General features: G+C 43.9%; 3 protein-coding genes across 6 annotated transcripts in view; 2 read left to right on the top strand and 1 right to left on the bottom strand.

Annotated features, from left to right (window-relative positions):
• Positions 1–321, top strand: part of GNL2 (G protein nucleolar 2) — a 24,063-nt gene extending 23,742 nt beyond the window's left edge. For both annotated transcript variants that reach the window (XM_037827686.1, XM_037827685.1), the window contains one exon: positions 123–321. In XM_037827686.1, the coding sequence (XP_037683614.1) occupies positions 123–275 (153 nt within the window). In that variant the 3' untranslated portion in view covers positions 276–321. The remainder of the gene's footprint in view (positions 1–122) is intronic.
• Positions 273–11,337, bottom strand: DNALI1 (dynein axonemal light intermediate chain 1). 2 transcript variants are annotated; one of them, XM_037827687.1, is made up of 6 exons: positions 11,200–11,337; positions 10,559–10,704; positions 5,631–5,800; positions 4,459–4,637; positions 3,951–4,115; positions 273–2,122 (listed from the first exon to the last, which is right to left on the bottom strand). In XM_037827687.1, exons 1-6 carry the CDS (start codon positions 11,278–11,280, stop codon positions 2,087–2,089), a joined length of 777 nt encoding a protein of 258 aa, XP_037683615.1. In that variant the 5' UTR covers positions 11,281–11,337; the 3' UTR covers positions 273–2,086. The 2 variants fall into 2 exon arrangements, with proteins under 2 accessions (XP_037683615.1, XP_037683616.1); XM_037827688.1 differs by lacking the exons at positions 10,559–10,704; positions 11,200–11,337 and adding an exon at positions 6,098–6,648.
• Positions 11,338–11,582: 245 nt separating this feature from the next.
• SNIP1 (Smad nuclear interacting protein 1) overlaps positions 11,583–20,992 on the top strand; it is a 39,887-nt gene continuing 30,477 nt past the window's right edge. The window contains exons 1-3 of one of the 2 annotated variants that reach the window (XM_037827690.1): positions 11,583–11,664; positions 12,254–12,496; positions 13,469–13,571. In XM_037827690.1, the coding sequence (XP_037683618.1) occupies positions 12,267–12,496; positions 13,469–13,571 (333 nt within the window). In that variant the 5' untranslated portion in view covers positions 11,583–11,664; positions 12,254–12,266. Of the gene's footprint in view, positions 11,665–12,229; positions 12,497–13,468; positions 13,572–20,992 lie in introns of those variants that run through there. The other variant, XM_037827689.1, reaches the window with a different exon arrangement.

A 20,992-nucleotide genomic window follows, 5' to 3' on the forward strand; every position in this document is an offset into this window, starting at 1 on the left:
ACTTCCAGAAGCTGAGGTAGCAGCATGGGAATTGGAGCCCAGAGATGAGAACAGAGGAGCCTGTTTTATGACTTTCAGTATTTGACTGTTTTCTGTGTTCTCCCCACCCTCATTTTTTGCAGCGGAGGCGAGCAGCACGGCAGCAACAATCCAGAAAAGTTGGTGTACGCTATTATGACACACACAATGTGAAAAATAGGAACAGAAACAGAAAGAAGACCAACGACTCAGAGGGACAGAAACACAAAAACAAAAAATTCAGACATAAGCAGTAATGTTTAAAAAGTTGTTTATTAAATTTTACAAAAATACGCAATCAGAGAATTGTGTTCATTTTATTCATATACACTTGGCACTTCTTAGGTCATAATGCATTTGTTCTAAGGTTTGACAGTTGAAGCCATTCCCCAGCATGAGGGAAAGTAACGATGAAGATGCATTACCCTCAAGGACTTAAGTGATGGAGTCCATTGGCACTTGAGACTTGAATTAGCCCTCTTAGTTCCTCCAGAATGTAACTGATTGTGTAAATGTGTGACATAAACAGGAGGTGAGGTCTATAAAATGGAAAGTGTGGTATTTCTTTTGTACTGGCAATTAGCAATTAGAACAGAAGCATACAGAATTGTAAAAAGAAGAAAATTCCAAGGGTGTAGTGTACATGGCCTAGGCTCTAAAATACAAGGAAAAAGCTACAGCAACTTCAGTCATCCCTCATTGGGTCTGTTAAATGGACCCATTTAGGAGATAAGTACTTTACTGTCAAAGAGTCAAACTGGCAGACTTCAGTGAACAGAGTTCTTTCCCACTGAAATGACAGAATGCAGGTCATTTTAGTGAAATCTTAGAATTCTTCAGAATACCTGGATTAAGGAGGAAAGCTCTGACTTCAAAATTGAAATTAGAGTCTAGAGGGCCTGTTCAGCTTGGTGAGACAAAGCTCTTCTTGTTGGACAGTAGTTCTTCCAGTGAGCATTAAAGCCCTTAACGTGGCGAATGTCCAGTCAAGAACAGCTCCTCTGAGGAATGAGTCCCTCCTACCACTCAGGGGTACTGAGCGCTTGAGCATTCCATGCACATGAAAATGTTAATGCCTTCTCAGTTATGTAACTTGTGAACTTGGCTAAAGGACAGAAGTCACCCAGCTTGCTGCCCTAGCCCACCCTGGTCTACCCCGAATTAAAGATAAACATTGCTAATTCAGTCTTCTGGGCCTGCAAAAGCAGGAAGGTCCTGAGCCTCCAAGTTTTTGGTTTAACTTAAGAGGAAATGCAGTTACAGGCCATAGCCTGGCCATTGATAATTAGAATTGCATGTAAGTTTGTTACCTCTTCAGTTGCTAATTAAACATAGCTGATTTGAGGGGTGAAGGGTCAGAGTTTGATTTTCTGCAGAATATGGTAGACAAATCAAATTAATGGTGGAGGAGGAGCTGAGATACAACCAGCTCCTGATGGATGCCTGTGACTAGTATTTTTTTCCAAAAAACATTGACTTTCTCAAAAGCCATGGGTTTGACTCTGCCATTGTTTCCTAACCTAGGCACTCAGAAACTAAAGATGAAGGGGTACAGTTAATTTGGCAGGTAGGGATGAGATGATATAAAACCAAAGCTCCAAAATGAGGTACTAGAGCTGCACCAGAGTAGGGATGAAAAGACATCAAATAAAGGAAGGATTGAAGCCAGAGAAGCCCATGTTAAAGAACAAGATGAATTGTGGACCAAAAGCATGGGGGACAGAGAAGCAGTTCCATTTGGCCAGAAATAAGTGATGATAAGGAATGATCATGAGAAAGCAGTTGCTTCACTTAAGAAGGTGAACAGAAAGGGGTAAATTCTAGGCCTTACTAGAAAATCCCAAGATTGGCCAGTAAGCCATATCCTGAGACATCACCTTCCACTACCTAACCAGGAACCTGGCTGCCAGACCTTAGGTGGTTCATAATACTGGGGCAATAGTGGGACTTCTGACAAATAGGTAGATGGTGATCAGGGGGTATGGTGTGTTCACTCATGAAACTAGCTTTTTATTACAAAGGGCTTGTGATGGGGTGGTAGAGCTTGCTGAGACCCATATGGAAATCATCACTTCTTTGGTGCAATAATGCCTTCCAGTTGGGCCTAAAAAACAAAAACAAACTCCATTAATATTTGAAACTTGCAGTCTAACACAAATAGCTGAGAGGTGATAAAAGTCTCTGGGAAGAATAATCCAAAGGCTGCCTCTCCAAGTGTTTTCTTAATTCACTCCCAACTCCATATTTTCTAGATTAGCTGGTTTCTGGCTTGGCATACAGTCTTGCTACGTGAGGAGAAACCAGAGTTGCCCTGGTTTCCATACAATAATGGCTCAGTGTATGATATAAAGCATTGAAAAGGAAATTGAATACAAGTTGAAATAGTGGTTTTTCATGGCTCAGATTTCAGCCTGAAATCATCTGCTAAGCTAAACACTGGACTCTTTGGTTTGGGATTCTGGGACAGGAAGTTTGAGAAACAGCAAATTTTCAGTCACCGAGACAACTTGACACCCAATTAGAGAAAATTGCTACTAGTGAGTAGGGAGCGGTCCATCTTTCACGTAAAGCTTAAGACACTTGGGAGTTATTTACTCTGCTCTGGTAGCCAGTAAAATAATTTACTATCATACTCTGGACAGATATTTAAGTGGGTCCATCCTGGGGACTGCAAACACTGCTCTATTTGTGGCGCAGCTTTGAGCTAATAAAAATAACGCACTTCTAAAGAATCCTCCCCGGGAATTACAAGGTTTCTTATAAATGTTAGAAAGATGCTAAGGGAGCCTCCTTTTGCTGCTGCCGCCAATACTATAGGAGCAACTGAGGAACTCTGGGGCTTATAAAGGCAGATAAGGGAAGCAGCTTCAGAGACTGCTAAGTAAACAGATTTGCATCTGGCTGTGCAGGTTTCTAGCTTTCTGATAATTTTCAGCAACGAGAAAATCTAGGTCAACCTCCACTTTGCACTGAACACAACCCCTTCTTTACCTCATATAAAGACCAATGGGCCTGCCAATCTCAAGAATGTAAGCTTTCTACGGGACTAGGTCTTCTGGATGGAGAAGAGGAAGTACATCCAGGGGCCCCTTTTGGCCAGGGCTATGAGAGACAGCTACTAAATGTCAAAAGGACACATATCTACAAAAGTGATTCTCAAACTTCAACAAGCATCAGAATCACCTGGAAACCTTGTTAAAACAGACTGTGGGGCCCTAATCCCAAAGTTTCTGATTCAGTAGATCTGGGGTGGGTCCAAGAATTTTCATTTCTAGAAGCTGCCAGGTGATGAGGATGATGCTCGGGTGGGACCCAGCCTTTGAGACCCTTTGGACCAGACAGAGCCTACGGTTTCAGAGGCCTGCAGCTGCCTTCCTGTTCAGCCTTTACATCAGGCCCCTTCTCTCCCATCACCTCAGCTGAATAAAAGTCCGCCTCTGGCAACAGGGCTTTCCCAAAAAAACACCCACAGTTGGGTTCCTCTGACAGCACACAGTAGGGGAGGTTTCTGATTTGAAATGGTGGTTCCCTCTCAAAGGGCCTTCCCTGCCCACCCAACAATTTTGGCTTCTCCCATGCTTATGTCCCAAATGCGGTGCCTCAGAGGTGACTGCCAGTTGGAAAGCACTACCACAAAAACCTGGTAAGGAGATCCAACCTGCCTGAGGAAAAAATTCCTCCACTGGAGAGTCAGGCTGAGGGGACATGGGGCTTCAAAGTGTGGAAGAGGCCCTGTTCAAAGCCAGATGGATGGAGAATCTGGGTGATTGCACCCTAATTCCCACCCCACCCCCACCCCCCAAAGAAAGCTTCCATTATTCCTTGGCAAGGCTTATGGACAAACATTTCAAAGCCATCAGTGGGCTGTGGGGTGGGTGTGGCTTCCATCCGGAGGCAGTGGGGTGACTTCCCCTGGGCCTGGCATTTTGTACCTTCAGCTGCTGATTCGTCCGCTTTAGGAATTGAATCTCCTCGTTGTGCTTCTTTTCCTCCACTTGTCGCCTCTCACTCTCCCGCTTCTCGGTGGCCTCACATCTTGCCTTCTGCTCGTTCACTTGCCTCTCCAAGTCTCTCTTTTCTGTTTCCAATTCTGCAATCTGAGGGCAGAGGAGCCCCAGTCATCCTGGGATGTTGCCAAGTGGACAGCATGGTGTGAGCGCCTGGGCGGAGGGGACTTGGGGCATAGCTGGCCCACCCAGGACATTGCCAGTGTCTGCACTGCCACCCAGTGGGATGTCATGGACTGGCACAGGACATCTACAGAGGAGACTCAACTCTGCTGCGGCCAGGATGGGTGTGACTCTAAACTGAGGGGTCCTCACTGGGGGATGCACCCCTGCGGGCCAGAATTTAGTGCTGGAAGGACGACCATGTATGTGGCCATGAGGTTGACAAAAGAGTCACAGAGGGGGCCAGAGGCTCAGGGTAAACCCCACTCACTTTCTTCTCCATGTCTGACTTCCCCTGCTCGGCCTGGAGCGCCTTCCTCATGCCGAAGGCCACGCTGCTCTCGTACAAAGTCTGGTAGGCGGCGATGGTCATGCGGATCTCATCCCGGACACGCAGCAGCAGCAGGCCCCGCTCCGCACAGTTGATGGTGACCTCACGAATCAGTTCATCTTTCAAGGCACACACACAGCCAGCTCAGAGAAGGAGGTGAGAGGGAAATGCACCTTGTCTATTGCAAACCATGCTCCCAGAGAGAAGAACTCTATAAAGGGTCTTTCCACCCACTTGGGGAGCAGTGTCTCAGGGAAGGTCCTCAGTGGCCCAAGGGGCCCTGCCTTTGGCTACCCCTCTGAACCTGGCATTGGGAGTAGTAGTAGTCAGTCCCTTGTTTCGCTGCTTTAATCAGGGCAGAGGGAGACAGGGGCCCCAGGTTTGTTTGTGGCAGTGGGGCCCCTCCTTTCCATCCTCAGGCACAAACTGGTACCGTTCAAACATACCTGACTTTTTCAGTTTGAAGATGGTGGCTGTTTTTAAAGCAGCAGGGAAATCCTGTGTGCCCTCTGGGCTGGACTGGTTTTGGGCTGATAAAAGCAGAGTCTAGAGCTTACCCACTCTCCTCCATGAATGCTGACCTAGAAGTCAGGCCATAATCCCACCCAGACTTGGCAGCTGCTTGGGGGTTTGGAGGTGGTTTGCAGATCAGAGCCCACCAGGGGCCAGTGAGATTTGACACCAGCGCTTGAGAGGAGATCTTAAGTCCCTTTGTATCTGCTAGCCAACAACAAACTCTTGAAATATTTTTCTGGACCAAGGGCTGGATGTTGATGGATGGATATAACTACAGAACATTAATTTTTCTGATTAAGAAATAAACACATGCTTAATACAGATACTGTGGGAAAAAAAATACACAAAGGTTTTTCACCCCAAAGTTCTCATCTTACTCCAAAATCTGCTAAGGGGTGAGGAACCCAGGTTGTCAGGAATACAGGGAAGAGGGCGTATTTGGTAGTTCCTGGGTGGGTCAGGCAGAGAGAGATGATTCCAGGATGAGGTGGGCTTTAGCTCAGGGGTGCTGGGCTTGGATCGTGCTGAAAGGGAAGGGGAGGAGGCAGCAAAGCATGTAGTGAGCCCAACCCCCACTCCCAACCCAATCCACTCACCAAAACATTGGGAGTAGAGCTCTCTGCGGACAGGGCAGATGCCCGTCTCCCTGGCCTGCCGCTGCTGCAGCTTCAGGTCCAACTGCTCCTGGAGGTGCACCACGTCCATCCTGGTGCTGGGGGTGCTGGACACCTGCTGGATCCATAGGTGAGTGTCTTCCACCCACTCCCTGCAGCACAGACACAGTGGGGCTGAGCACAACCTACTGAACTGAGAGGGGCCTCTGGACAAGAGGGGAGAGGGCCCTTTGAGCTCTCTGCCTGAGCAGGAGTGAGGACAGTTTTGTCACGGACCCACCCGAATCCTCCATCCCTCACTCTCCCTTGGGGTGGGGCGAGGGGAGGTGTGGCTCCAAAGCTATACCTGCTATTCTGCCTCCAGAGGGACCCTACCTTGGGGCCAGGTGGGCAATCCCCACTCCCCAAGGATCTTCTAAGAAATCATCACCCACTGTTCCAGAACTTACCCTCCCAACATGTTGAGGACAGACTTATGGTGGTTGTTGCTTGATCTTGACAGAAGATCCAGCGGGAAGTCCCCCACTGGCTTGTGAGGTGGGAGGCACTGGACACCATAAACCTTGTGTAGGCCAGGAGGAGATGAATGTGTATATGGGGTGGGTAGGTGAGTACTTAGGAGGTATGTGCCCGCACAGTCCCCCCATAATGAACCTTGTGCCAGTGACATGGCGAGGTACTGGAATCACAAGGAAGCCACCTGAGGGGAGGGGTCATGGGGGAGAGGACTTCTATACTATTGATGGGAGGGAAGCAACTGAAACATTCCCTCCTCTCCTTTGACCTCCACCTGTAAGGAGGTCATGGTCTTTCTTACTGTTTCCCCTTCTCATCATAGCCTTCAAAAACTATGTTACAGTACACAAAAACTGCATTACATTAAAAAGAGCTGAGAAGGTGTGCCGGTTTAGATGTATTATGTCCCCCAAAATGACATGTTCTTAATGCAATCTTGTGGGGGCAGATGTATTAGTGTCGATTAGGTTGGAATCCTTTGAATGTTTCCATGCAGATGTGACTTAATCAACTGTGGGCAGGCGAGAGCTTTGATCAGATAATTTTCATGGAGGTGTTACCCTACCCATTTAGGGTGGGTCTGGATTAAATCATTGGAGTCGTATAAAAGAGTTCACAGACAGAAGGAGCTCAGAGCAGCTGCAGCCACAAGAGACATTTTGAAGATGGCCACTGAAAGTAGACTTTTGCTACTCCAGAGTTTGTCTGGGAGAAACTAAGACAATACCCCCAGACGCCTAGAGATAAATGTCCTGGGAGAAAGCCATTTTGAAACACAACCTGGGAACAAAGGAAGAAGATGCCAGCCACGTGCCTTTCCAGCTAACAGAGTCTTTTTGGACACCAATGGCCTTTCTCCAGTGAAGGTACCCTATTGTTGATGCCTTACCTTGGACACTTTATGGCCTTAAGACTGTAACTCTGTAATCAGATAAACCCCCTTTATAAAAGCCAATCCATTTCTGGTATTTTGCATTCTGTCAGCATTAGCAAACCAGAACAGAAGGTATAGCTTTTGAAGATCATGCTCAGACGGTTTGACCTGCCAGTCCCTGGTTACACTTCCGATTTATGTTGGCTTGATTCTGGGGATGCCCTTGGCTGCCCAGAGATCGATCTCATTGGGAAGCTAAGACAGGTTGGCAGTGACCTGTACATCTTGTTGACAGCTGCTGAGTCGGAAAAGCCCTCACCAGCATGGGCCAACTGAGCTCCCCAAATTTGGGTGGCTCTTGCGACAATATTGGCTAAAGGCTCGTTACTCTTTCCCCTGGACCCAATTGCCGCTCGACACTACACTACAGTGACCTTTCTAAGCCACAAAGTTGATGGTGGCCCCTCTTCAGGGGTTCTCTATTGCTGCAGCTGTGGCTCTCACACTTTTTGACTATGATCAACAGTAAAAATGAATTGTTAACATCGTGATCCCATATACACATAAGTGCGCATCTGCAGATTACACACACACCACACAAAGGAAATAGATTTCATGAAATGAAATTTACCCTGATGACATGGGATATATCTGTTATTTTCTGTTCTGTTCTATCCTACCCTTTCCTGTTCCAGTTTTTAAATGCTGGGATTGACCTCTACTTTAATTTCATTGAATAAATGGGTTGTGATTCAATTTGAGAAACTCTGGCCTACAGGTGCCCTTCTCAGTCAAAGTCCCTGCTTGTCTCCTCAGTCTTAGTTCTGGTCACTCCCCCTCATCCTTCCTATTTGCCTTGCATGTGCTGGTCCCTCTGTCTGGAATGCTCTTCCCTCCCTCATTTGCCTGATAAACTCTTTTCCCCACTTCCAAACCCAGCTCCCAGGAAAGATCCTCCCCCAAGAAGAGTAGACGACCCCTCTGTGCCATCACTGCGTTCTGGATGGTTCCATTAGACTCCTGTCAAACTCTCCTCTGGGACCTTGTGATGGACAGAATCATGTCCTCACAAAGACCTGTTCAAGTCCTAACCCCTAGTCCTATTGGTGTGGGCTCATTTGCAAACAGGATCTGCAAAGATCCTATTTAGATGAGGCCAAATTGAACGAAAGTGGGACTTAATCTGGTATGACTGTAGGTAGTCCTCATAAAAAGGAAGTTTGGATAAACAAATATAAGCCACAGGAAGAGACAGAAAGAGACAGATTACCATGTGATAGAGGCAGAGATTGATTGTTGGTGAGTCACTTCTCCAAGTGACTTTGGAGAAGGCAGGGCCTGCCGATACCTCTTTTGGATTTCCAGCCTCCAAACTGTGAGCCAATAAAGTCCTATTGTTTAAGCCAAACAGTTAGTGGTATTTTGTTATAGTAGCCCTGGCCAATTAAGACAGACCTTTACTTGTCTGTGTATCCTTTTAGACTCTGAGCTCCTTGAGAGTAGGGTTTTGTCTAAATTAGGATTTCATCTCTGTAGCCTCAGCACTTAGCATTATGTCTGGCTTATGGTAAGAAATCAATAACTAACATGCTGAATTGAAAGAGAAAATAGGAGATTCAAAGAAAAAAGCTGGTATTTGTTTCCAAACTAGAACACTTCACTTGCAATGCTAGTGAATCCACTGCAGGGATCCTAAATCTGTATGTCTCAAAAGGGTACATGTAGGTTTTCAGATCTGCCTCGTGGGAGGCAGTCTATCAAGGTAGACAAGTACATGGATTTTGAATTCAAAGAGATCTGAAGTTCAGCTCTGCCTCTTTAGCTATGGCATACAATACTAGTATTCACTGATATCCAGTTCTCTTCTCCTTCCAGGCCCACAGCAAGAGCCTCCTTCCACCTTGAGGTTTGACAGGGCTATGTGATTTGATTTAGTCAATCAAATTTGAAGCAGAAGAGTCACCTGTTCCTTCTGAGAGGAAGCATTGAATTGCTGGGACTTAACTCTCTGCCTCCCTCTTCTCAATTCTTAGAGGTAATGGAAAACCTCTGGGAGCATATGGACTCCTGACCAGGCAAGTTGCTTGTAAACCCAACTTCTATGTCAAACTTTTCCTAAAACTTCTAAGAAAATCCAGAGATGCTTCATATATTTGAGATTTGCTGAAGTTCTATCTCTTTCAAGCCAAAGATAAGTGTTTTGGGAGGAAACACTTTCAAGGAAATGACTCTTAAAATTTGATATGACTTGCCTTCTGGTGTGCTGAGCATCTCAAGTTCATTTTTTCATAAAACAAATATTTTCTGAATGCTTACTTGGTATGCACTGGGGAGAGAGCAAAGTCCCTGTTCTCATGGAGTTTACATACGAGTCATGGGGGAAGGAGGGACAGATCATGAAGCAATAGTTACGTGACAGGTGGTGATAAACATTGTTGCAGAAGAATATAAAGTGGAGTAAAGGGATCACATTGGAAAGGGGATGCTTTTATACAAATGCTCAAGGAAGGGCTCCTTGAGGAAATGACATTTAAGCGAGACCGGGGTGACTAAATGGAGGGAACCACAGGGATGTCAGAAGAGCATCCTTGGTGGTAGGATCAGCAACTGCCAAGGCCCTGACGTGGGAGAGGGATTGTGGTGTTTCAGAAACAGCAAGTGGAGGCTGTGAGGCTTTAGGACAGTGAATAAGGAGAGTAACAGCAGATAAGATAATGGACATACTGTGGGCTAGATTATGCCAGGCCTTTCAGGCCATGATAAAGACTTTGGATTTTAGTAGGCATGAGATGGTTGCCAGAAACCATTAATGGTTTCTGGCAACAGACTGGCATGATCTGATTTATGGTTTAGGGGCTGTATGGAGAATAAATTGCAGGGGCAAAGAGTTGAAATGGTTTCTAGCTTGGAGGCCATGGCAGTAGTGCAGGTGCTGAAGAGTGACTTGGAACAAGATGCTGGAGGCAGAGGTGGTGAAAAGTCAGATTTGGGGCATAATTTGAAGGTAGAGCCAAAAGAGTTTGATGAAGGATCAGACATGTGGTGTGAGAGACTTAAGGGAATGAAAGATGGCCTGAGCACCTAGTAGAAGGGAGCTACTATTTACTGAGAAGAGGAAGACAGTATGAGAAGGTTGGGGGAGGAAGAAACTGTGATTTAGTTTGGACATTTTGAGTTTGAGATACATATTAAACATCTTCATGAAGATAATGCAGAAGTAGAATATATGGGTCTGGAGTTGAGAGGAGCTGAAAGGGCTGGAAATAAGCATTTGGGAATCATTAGCATATAGATAGTATCTAAAGTCATTAGATTGGATGAGAGCTTTCAGGAAATAATAGTAGATAGAGAAAATGCACCCTACCCCCCAGCCCCTATCCTCCCAGGATCCAGGCATCTGTAAGCTCTAGCAGCTCTGGGATACTGGGGGGAAACTGAGGCAGGTGTCTTTCCCCACATTCCCAAGTCCTGGCATGCAAAAGCCTGGGCCTTCTCCAAGCCACTGCTCCAGCTTTTTTACCTTGGGGGCAGGATGGCATTCAAGATTTCTTCTGCTTGCTTTGTAGGGTCTGGGACAGAGGAAGTTGAGGGGAGCTTGGTCTTTGGTGGCTGTGGGACTGGACCCGAGGGTCCAGGCTGCTGGGGGCTGACTTTCAGTGGCCGAGCCTGAAAAGGGGAGCAGGTTAGGGTAAGAGGCACTCAGCTCCACACATACTGGCCCCCTGGATTGCTTCCGGCCTCCTGCACATCCCTCCCCTATTCACAGTTCACGTTCACTTTCTGTCTTCTCAGCAGAAATTCTCAGCAGATATTATGTCTTAGAGTCGAAGGAGGTCATTAAGCCTCTGATCCCACTCCAACCGTTTCTGGCAAGGGTGATCGGACCTCTGTTTTCACATATCAAGCAATGGCGAAATCACTACCTGATCTATTATTGAAACTGGCTACTAAAAAAAAGAGTGAGCCCCATCCTAAATCTGAAGTCACAACCAACATCTGCGCTTCTTGTACTTCTTTTCCACCCTCCTTCCCCCGTCCCAATCTCCTTTATGCCCCGTCGCTGCAGCTTCTCTGCCTCGGTTTTCCAGACCCTCAACGTGAAGATCTGCCTTTCTCCATCGGAACTTCCGGGATCCCCGGACCCCCGAGAACCGTCCTTACTTTGGGGCTTCGTTTCTCCGTGTTCCGGCTCACCAGCACCGGGGTGTCGTACTTGAGCAGCGAATCTGCGGGGGGAATCATGGCGACGGCGGGGGTAGTAGCCCAGCAGCCGCCCCTCTAGTCCAGGCCTGTTTGCCGTCACCATGGAAACCACCTTTCCAAGCCTCATTGCCTGGGCGGGGCTTCGGTGTGGGGCGGGGCCAGAGGCTCGCGAATTTCGTTCCCCTGCCCTGCATTAGCGGAAAATTCTCCAGCTAGGCTTTTCCGGCCTCTTTCTTGCCCGCTCGCCCCGGGGCTTTTGGAAGCCGGGTAAGCTTGGGTTCGAGTCCCTGCGCTGCATTTAGCTCGTGATTTGAATGGGAGGGAGGGGCAGGTCACCTTCTGTAAACCCCAATTTTGTCACCTGCAAAATGGAAGTTATCTCCCAGTGATCACTGGTTGATTGAGGAAGATTCCCGTTAGAAGGTATGTTGAGTTCCTAGTCTTTTTATATTTTTAAGTACTTTAAAAATTAAATGGAGAAATTGCAGCATGACAGAAAGTTCAGGAAATAGGGAAAAAATATTAATGATTTCCCAAGGTCCATCATCTATAATTCATTTCCTTTTTTTTTCTTCATGTGTTTCTAAACGTAAATGTAATCAGAGTTTGCACCCAAATTTATATTCTGCTTTTTCCCTTTAAGTCAGCGCTGTTTTCATTTGCCATATAGTTTGTAAACAGCTTTGCCAATGCCGACATAACATTCCATCAATGGGCTAAACAGTTCCCTGCTGGTAGGCATTTAAGTTGTCTCAGTGTTGTGTAATTACCATAACGTGACAAAGCCTTGAGTCTGTAGCTTTTTCCAGGTTTGCTTTTGAAACTTGAAACTCCCGCCACACGAACTAGTTCACTACGGCCCCGCCCACTAAGGAGTTGTTGTCACGTGTTTAGCGTCTCCGCCGCGAGGGTTTCTGGGAGAGCACTCACTCCGGAAGCGGAAAGCCAGGGATCAAATCCGTCATTTCCTTCATCGAGCGGAGCTCAACGGGTCTCTTTTTCCTTCTCTTAGCCTAGTTCGCGGAATGAAGGAGGTGAAGAGCGAGCGGGAACGGGGGAGCCGGCGGAGGCACCGGGACGGAGACATGGTGGTGGTGGCGGCGGCGGCGGTGGTCGTGAAGCAGGAGCGCCTCAGCCCCGAAGCCGCGCCTCCCGCCCACCGCCGCACCGAGTCGTCTGGAGGTAGCCCTACTCTGCCGGCGGGGGAGCCGAGTCGCCCGGGTCACCACGGAAACCGAGTACGAGGAGGCAGCCGGTAAGTGGGGAGCAACCTGGAATGGATCTTGGGTTAGTCTCGTAGAGAAGGGAGGACAGGGCTGGCGTCAGAAATAAACCTTGAATGCCGGGTGCAGCAACTTATACTTAATCCTGGAGGTAGTGGGAGTGATTCAGTCAGACTTGCATTAAATGTTTACGCCGGCATCTGTCACTTGCGTTATAGCTGGGCATTTAGCACCCAGTGCACAGGATTCCACCCCTTCATCTCTGTACCCAACACCCAATAGAGTAGGTCCAGGAGATAGCGTTAATAGTTTGTAAACTTGAAAGATTTGTTAACTTGAGAAGTTTTCTCTGTCTGCCTGTCAAGCCAGGTGCAGGCGTTCTTCCAATTATCTGCCCCAAAAGGTTACCACATTGAGGTCCTAGGAGATCTACCTGTTAGATACTCTGAAAAAAAATAAAAAAAATAAAAAAAAGATTTGGGAGACTCAATCATTTAGTCACTCATCCAGCATATTTTTATTGAGCACCTAAACAGTAGTAAGTTCTGGGGGCCTCAAGGGTGAACAAGACAGGCAATAATAAGCAAATAAATGAAGTAGTTTAAGTTAGTAACAAGTATTAGGGATAGGTTGAAACAGGAATGTGATACTGAGGGATTGGAAGGCAGAGGGAGAAGGCCTTTCTGAACTGGAGACCTGAATGATGGGAATGATCCAGCCTTGTTAAGATCCAGGCAGGGGAAGAAACAGTGCAAAAAAACCAGAAGCAAAATTTAGTATTCTATCATCTAAGTGAGAAGGCCTAGTAGGCAGTTATATAAGTGGCTGTGGAACTCAAGGGGGACCTTAGGGCCAGGCAAGTGAAGCTCCTGGCTCCTTTTCTGTGGTCAGCAGAGACCTTCACAGGTGTGTTTCTGTTAGTAGGTAAGCCTGATACTTGAAATTGATTTATATGGTGGAAGGGAAATTGAAAGAAAAGCTTGTATGTACCATGTTCTGAAAAGGTCGCCAGCCAAAAAGAAAAGCAAGTCTTCAGGGAGAAGAAGCAAGTCTCCTCGGAGTAAGAGAAGCCGAAGTCCTCACCATTCCACAGTCAAAGTGAAGCAGGTAAGTTGAATGACGGTGCTTTGATATTAGGTTCAAATCTAGAGCTTTTTCCTATCATAGCTAAAGAAGGTGTTTTTATCTGTACCAGCAAGAGGCTTTTTCTTAAAAAAAAATTTATTTTCTGCTTGTTTTTTTTAAAATTAAACTTACTTTGAGATACTTGTTGATTCACATGCAGTTGTGAGTAATAAAATGGAGGAGTTACTCTTTTACCCTGTTTCCCCAATGGTAACATCTTGAAGAAATATGGTATAGTTTCACAACCGGAATATTGACATTGATATAGTCAAGTTACAGAGCATTTCCATCATCACATCATCCCTTTTATATATGTATGTATATATTTGTATACAGATATATATGCACACACACACACACACACGCGCGCGCCTTTTATAGCCATACCCACTTTCCTCCTACCCTTGTTCCTCCTTAGCTAGTTCATTGCTAGTATATAAAAATATAATTGATTTTTGCATGTTTATCTTCTATCCTGTGACCTCACTGAATTCATTTATTAAGTCCTTAGTCCATTTGAGTTCATTTTTATAAAAAGTGTGAAATTTAGGTCGATGTTCACCTTTTTGCCTATTAATTTCCGATAGCTCCAGCATCGTTGGTTGAAAAGCTGTTTTTCCTCTGTTGGATTGCTTTTTTTCTGTTGTAGAAGATCAATCAGACATATTTGTGTGGATCTATTTCTAAATTCTCTGTTCTGTTTTGTTGATATATATATCTGTTGCTCCACCAATACCGCATTGTCTTGTTTACTGTGACATGAAATTGGGTAGACTGATTCTTCCCACTTTATTCTTCCTTTTCAAAATTGTTTTAACTGTTCTTCTCCTTTGTCTTTCCATATAAATTTTAGAGTAATCTGGTCTAGATCTATGAAAAACAAAATCTTGTTGGAATTTTGTTACGAATTGTGTTAAACCTGTTTATCAATTTGGGTAGAATTGACATTTTTACTCTGATGAGTCTTCCAGTCCATGAACACTGAGTCTCTCCATTTATTCTGATCTTTGAATTTTTTCATGAGTGATTATAGTATTCAGCATACAAGTCTTATACATGTTTTGTTAGATTTACACTTGTCATTTTTGAGTGATTATAAATGGTATTGTATTTTTAATTTCTGTGCCCATGTGTTCATTGCTAGTATGTAAAAATGTAATTGATTTTTACATGGTTATCTTCTATTCTGTGACCTCACCAAACTCATTTATTCTTGGAGATTTTTTGTAGATTTCTTGGGATTTTCTACATAGATAATCATGCCATCTGCAAATAGAGACAGTTTTATTTCTTCTTCTGCAACCCATATGTCTTTTGCTTCCCTTTCTTGCCTTATTATACTGGATAGAATGTCCAGCACTATGTTGAATAAGAATATTGAGAGCAGATGCCCTTGCCTTATTCTCCATCTTAGGGGAAAAGCATTCAATCTTCTTTTTAAAGAAACTCTCAATGACAAGTACAAGTGGAGACACTGGCATTAACAAAATGGATTTTCCTATGAATTTGAGAGACTGTAAGTCAACCTCCTACTACCTTCAAGATGTAAAACAGGACTGTCTTGATGGTCTGTATGAGTTGATCTGGCACTGCCTTGGCTTTCTCAGAATTCAGCCTCTGCAACCATAACACTCAGATGAGCCTTTCATACCGCTTGTGTTTTTGTTTTTTTCTGTTTTTTTTTTTTTTTTATGTGCAACTTGCAGCTCTTTCTCTGGTTTCTGATTTTACAGTAAATCCTAGGGCTTTCAAGCATGTACCTTTTCTCTGATTATTATTTTTAAATGTCTTAGTTTACTTATCTGCATTAACTTCCCTCTGTATCTGAAATTATGTCTTTAAAACTGCTTTCTTCATATTAATCAGCTAGAAATTTGGAAATGGCTCTCATTCAAGAGGGCTTGACATAGGCAGTTGAAACTAAATGACTTTCACATAGTTTAACCTCAAGAATGCACCCAGCCTCTGACTTAGAATGACTTTACTTGCAGGTAACCTGTTCTCCACCCCTGAGCCACCATTCTTAAATTAAAAAACAGTATTGATTGCATGTTCATTTGTAATAATGCAGAAGTATGTAAGATTCAAAACTGCCCCCCCCGAAAAAGTCTTACTACTGTAATAGTTTGATATTTATACATCAAGGCTCTTTTTATGTTTTGGGGTGTGTGTCTTTATATATTCTGTGCAAAGTTTTTAATTTAAAAGAGGAGCCATATTATGTTTATTTGTCCTGCTTGGTTTATCTGTAATTGCAGGCTAATGTTGAAATTTTGTTTATTTTGGATTATCTGATTATGTAATTTGTCATTTCCTTCTTACATAGTTTCTGTTAATTTTGCATGGTATACATTTGTAAATTTAGAATTGGATATGGGGAGTGAAAGAAGAGAGTCAAAAATTACTTTCAGATTTTGGACCTGAGCAACTAAAAGGGTGGAATTGAGATGGGGAGAGTATGTGGAAAGAGCACGTTGTAGGGCAATGATTAAAAGCTCAGTTTTTATTTTGGGGGTGATGGAAATGTTCTATATCTTCATTGTGGTTGTAGTTTCATGGGTGTATAAATTTGTCAAAACTCATCAAAATTTGTACCCTTAAAATGGGTGCATTTTTGTCTATAAATTATACCTCAGTTAAAGTTGAGTTTTTAAAAAGCTGTTTGGATTGTGGTTGAAAGGGGAAGTTTAGGGTCGTGTATGTTACTAGAAGGAAGGCTAGAGGATGAAACACAGAACTATATAACATAGTGAACCCTGTTGTAGACAATGAACGTGGTTAATTGTACAAATATAAGAATGTTCTTCCATGAACTGGAACAAATATATGTCACTATTACAAAGTGTTAATAGTAGGGTGTAAATGGGGAAAAATACACCTAATGGAAATTATGGACTATAATTAACAGTAAAATTTTAATATTTTTCTATCAGTTGTAACAAAGGTACCACACCAATGCCTAGTGTCGGTAATAGGGGTGTATAAGGGGTATGGGGTTTTTCTTTGTTTTTTTTTTTTAATTCATTTTTTTGAGATATATTCACATACCATGCAGTCATACAAAACAAACCATACATTCAGTTGTTTACAGTACCATGATGTAGTTGTGCATTCATCACCAAAATTAATTTTTGGCATTTTCATTAGCACACACAAAAATGATAAGAATGAAAATTAAAGTGAAAAAGAACAATTGAAGTAAAAAAGAACACTGGGAGCCTATTTTCCCCCCATGTTTCTACTCAGTGCATCCATAAACTAGACAAAGGGGAGTGTGGTCCATATAGCTTTTCCAATCACATTGTCATCCCTCATAGGCTGCATTTTTATACAATTGTCTTCAAGATTCATGGGTTCTGGGTTGTAGTTTGATAGTTTCAGGTATTTACTGCTAGCTATTCCAATTCATTAGAACCTAAAAAGGGTTGTCTATATTGTACGTAAGAGTTCCCACCAGAGTGACCTCTCAGCTCCTTTTAGAATCTCTCTGCGACTGAAGTTTATTTCATTTCTTTTCACATCCCCCTTTTGGTCAAGAAGGTGTTCTCCATCCCATGATGCCGGGGTCTAGATTTCTCCCCAGGAGTCATATTCCACGTTGCCAGGGAGATTCACTCCCCTGGGTGTCAGATCCCACATAGTGGGGAGGGCAGTGATTTCACCTGCCCAGTTGGCTTAGCTAGAGAGAGCCACGTCTGAGCAACAAAGAGGCATTCGGGTGGAGGCTCTTAGGCACAATTATGGGGAGGCCCAGCCTCTCCTTTGCAGCAACAGTCTTCCCAAGGGCAAGTCCTGTGGTAGAGGACTCAGCCCATCAAACCATCAGTCCCCTATGTCTGTGAGCAAATCAGCAACCATCGAGGTAGGGAAGCCCAACACCCCTGCATTCTCCACCAGCTCCTCAAGGGGGTGCTGCATGTTTTTTTCTTTTTTTTTTTTAATTCTTTTTTTTTAAATCAACTATATAAAAAAAAATTTTTTTTAAATGCAATAAAAAGAAAAGTTTCAAACAGACTATAATAAGGGAGTAAGAAAAAGACAACTAACCTAAGATAACTACTTTACGTCCATCATGTTCCTACTCTACCCCAAGAAAATAACCTAATATAGCAACATTTCTGTGAACTTTTTCCTACCATACCCATCAGAAATTAACAGATCATAGTCATTCCTCGGCATTCCCAGATGGTTAAATTTATCCACGATAGCTTATCTGTTCTTACTGGGTTATCATTCCCCCTTCCTTAATTGCTCTCTATTGCTAGTTCCCCTACATTCTACATATTGATGGTTCATATTTGTTGATCCATTCTGCCAGCCTGTCTTTTAATTGGGGAGTTTAATCTGTTTACATTCAATGTTATACTCTGAAGGCATTTCTTGAATCAGCCATCCTATCCTTTGGTTTATTTTTGTCAGATATATTTTTTCCCTCTCTCTCTTACTGTCCTTTAATGAACCAATACTGAATCTCTTTAGTACTGAACCTTTCTCTATATCTCTCTCTCCTTTCTTTGTTTCTTTGTCGGTAGGGCTCCCTTTAGTATCTGAAGTAGGGCAGGTAAAATCTCTCAGCATTTGTTGGTCTGTGAAAAATTTAAGCTCTCCGTCAAATTTGAAGGAGAGCTTTGCTGGATAAAGTATTCTTGGTTGGAAATTTTTCTCTCTCAGAGTTTGAAATTTGTCATGCCACTGCCTCTCGCCTCCATGGTGGCCGCTGAGTAGTCACTACTTCATCTTATGTTGTTTTCTTTGTATGTGGTGAATTGCTTTTCTCTTGCTGCTTTCAGAACTTGCTCCTTCTCTTCAGTATTTGAGAGTCTGATCAGAATATGTCTTGGAGTGGGTTTATTTGGATTTATTCTATTTGGAGTTTGCTGGGCATTTATGCTTTGTGTATTTATATTATGTAGAAGGTTTGGGAAGTTTTCCCCAACAATTTCTTTGAATTCTCTTTCTAGGCTTTTACCCTTCTCTTCCCCTTCTGGGACACCAATGAGTCTTACATTTGGAAGTTTTGTTTTATTTGTCATATCCGTGAGGTCCATTTCGAGTTTTTCCACTTTTTTCCCCATTCTTTCTATTGTTCTTTCATTTTCCTTTCTGTGGTCCTCAAGGTCGCTGATTCGTTGATCAGCTTCCTCTAGTCTTGTACTGTGAGTGTCCAGAATCTTTTTAATTTGGTCAGCAGTTTCTTTTATTTCCATAAGATCATCTATTTTTTATTTACTCTTGCAATTTCTTCTTTATGCTCTTCTTTGCTCTTCTTTATGTCCTTTATATCCTGTGCCATGCTCTCATTGTTTGTCTTTAGTTCTTTGATTAATTGCTCCAAGTACTGTGTCTCCTCTGATCTTTTGATTTGGGTGTTTGAGTTTGGGTTATCCATATCGTCTGGTTTTTTCATATGCTTTATAATTTTCCGTTGTTTTTGGCCTCTTGGCATTTGCTTTACTTGATAGGGTTCTTTTAGGATATGTAGGATTATTCAAAGACTAATCTCTAATTTGTCAGATCTACAGCTTGGTGGCGTACACTTTAACTAACCAGCAGATGGCATCTGCGAGTCACCTGTTCCCCTCAAGTCAGTTCTCCCCAACTTTGTCTTTGTGGTGTGTGGGGGTCTGATTCTTGTGGGGTCCAGTTGGTGCACCAAGTTTGGGTGTGTTGTTGGTGCTGTTCGCTGTGAATGTGGGGCGTGTGTCTGAGCGGTTAGGGCGGGAGAGCAGCTTTAATAATCAAACCTCCTAGGTGTCCCTGGAGATTTAAGGCTGTTGCAAGAGTCTAAACCTTCAGTTCAGTCTCACCACAGATTGTCTCTGCTGCCGACCCACAAGTCCTTGGTATTGGCATATGGTTCCTGAGATTTCCAAGTGGGTCCCTTTTCCAAGCTGTGCCCTTCTAGGGCCTCTGCTGAGGGAAGGTTGTACTATATCACAAGTGTGTGCCATCCCTCAAGGGAAGTTCTGGGCCGCCGGGCCGTGTAGGTGCGTTCTCAGCCTGCTGTAAGGATGCCCTGTATGGGGTATGTTAATTTTCCCCTTTTCACACAGCTCCACCTTTCCAGCTTCGGGACAAGTAGCTGTGGGTGTGCAAAAGGCTATTGTCCATGCCTGATATTGTGGCATGTGCATGTGTTGCTGGAAACACTTCCTGTCACACTGGGTTTTTTGGCGCAGCTCTGGGCTTTGGTGCTGGTGCCGGGCAGGAGCATTCCCAGCCCGCCAGGAAGATGGTTGCATGGGGCGTGGTTATTTTCCCCTTTTGGCTAACCTCTGCCTTCCTCGCTCCGAGACAGTTAGCAGCAGGTGTGCGAAAGGCTCTCTTCCACACCAGATATTGAGGTGTTCATACAGCCCGTTCCCGCCACGCTTCACTGTGTAGTTCTCGCTGCCGTATCTGCAGCCGCTTTTGGGTTTTTTTAAAAGAGAACTAGTGTGCCTTCAAACGCCAACCCATGGTTTCCCACACCGCAGCATGGCTGCCAGATATTCAGCAGGCTTACTCACTCGTTTCAGAATGCAGACTCCTGGTTTCACCAAGTACATGGTCCCTGTGGATTTAGCAGACCTTGTCTAGCTGGTGCGTCACTGGAACTGGTGTTCTGGGTCACTTTCTGGCTTTTATCTAGTATTTTTCACGGAGGTGTTTTTTTGCCCTGTCTCTCCTAGCCGCCATCTTAGGTTCTTCTCCAGGTTTTTCTTTTTGAAATAATGAAAATGTTCAAAAATTGACTGTGGCAATGAAAACACAACTCTGTGATTATACTGAGAGTCGTTGATTATACATATTGGATAGATTGCATGATGTGTGAATAAAAGTACTTTTAAAAAAAAAGCTGTTGGGGACATACTAAGTTTGAGATATCTGTTAGACATCCAAGTGGAAATGTTGAGTGGGCAGTGGAATTTAGGAGAGATGTCTGGGCTGAAGACAAACATTTGGGAGTTAATATGCATATACATATATTTAAAACATTGGGATTAGGTGAGATTACAAAGGAAACGAGTATAAATAGAAGACTAGCAATGTTAGAACTGAAACTGGGGCAATCCACTGTGACGAAATCAGGGAGAAAGGTATAATCAGCGAAGGAGCCTGGTAAGAAGGAAAAGTAGAAGAATCTGGTGACTTAGAAGTCATGAGAAGGAGGTATGCAAAGTGATCAGTTCTGTCGGTTGCTGCTGCTAGTGGAGTAAAATAAAGACTGAGCATTAGTCATTGAATTTAGCAATACAGAGGTCATTGGAGACCTTGATCAGCAATTTTAGTGGATAGTAAGGTTGAAAACGTAATTGGAGGGGGAATCAAGAGAAGATAGCAGAGGATTGTGGATAGTGATTTAAAAAACAAAACCTCTTTTGAGACATTTTACTGCATAGAGGAGTGAAGAAATGGAGTGG

Source organism: Choloepus didactylus, chromosome 2 (genome assembly GCF_015220235.1).
Source record: "Choloepus didactylus isolate mChoDid1 chromosome 2, mChoDid1.pri, whole genome shotgun sequence".
NCBI lineage: Eukaryota > Metazoa > Chordata > Mammalia > Pilosa > Megalonychidae > Choloepus > Choloepus didactylus.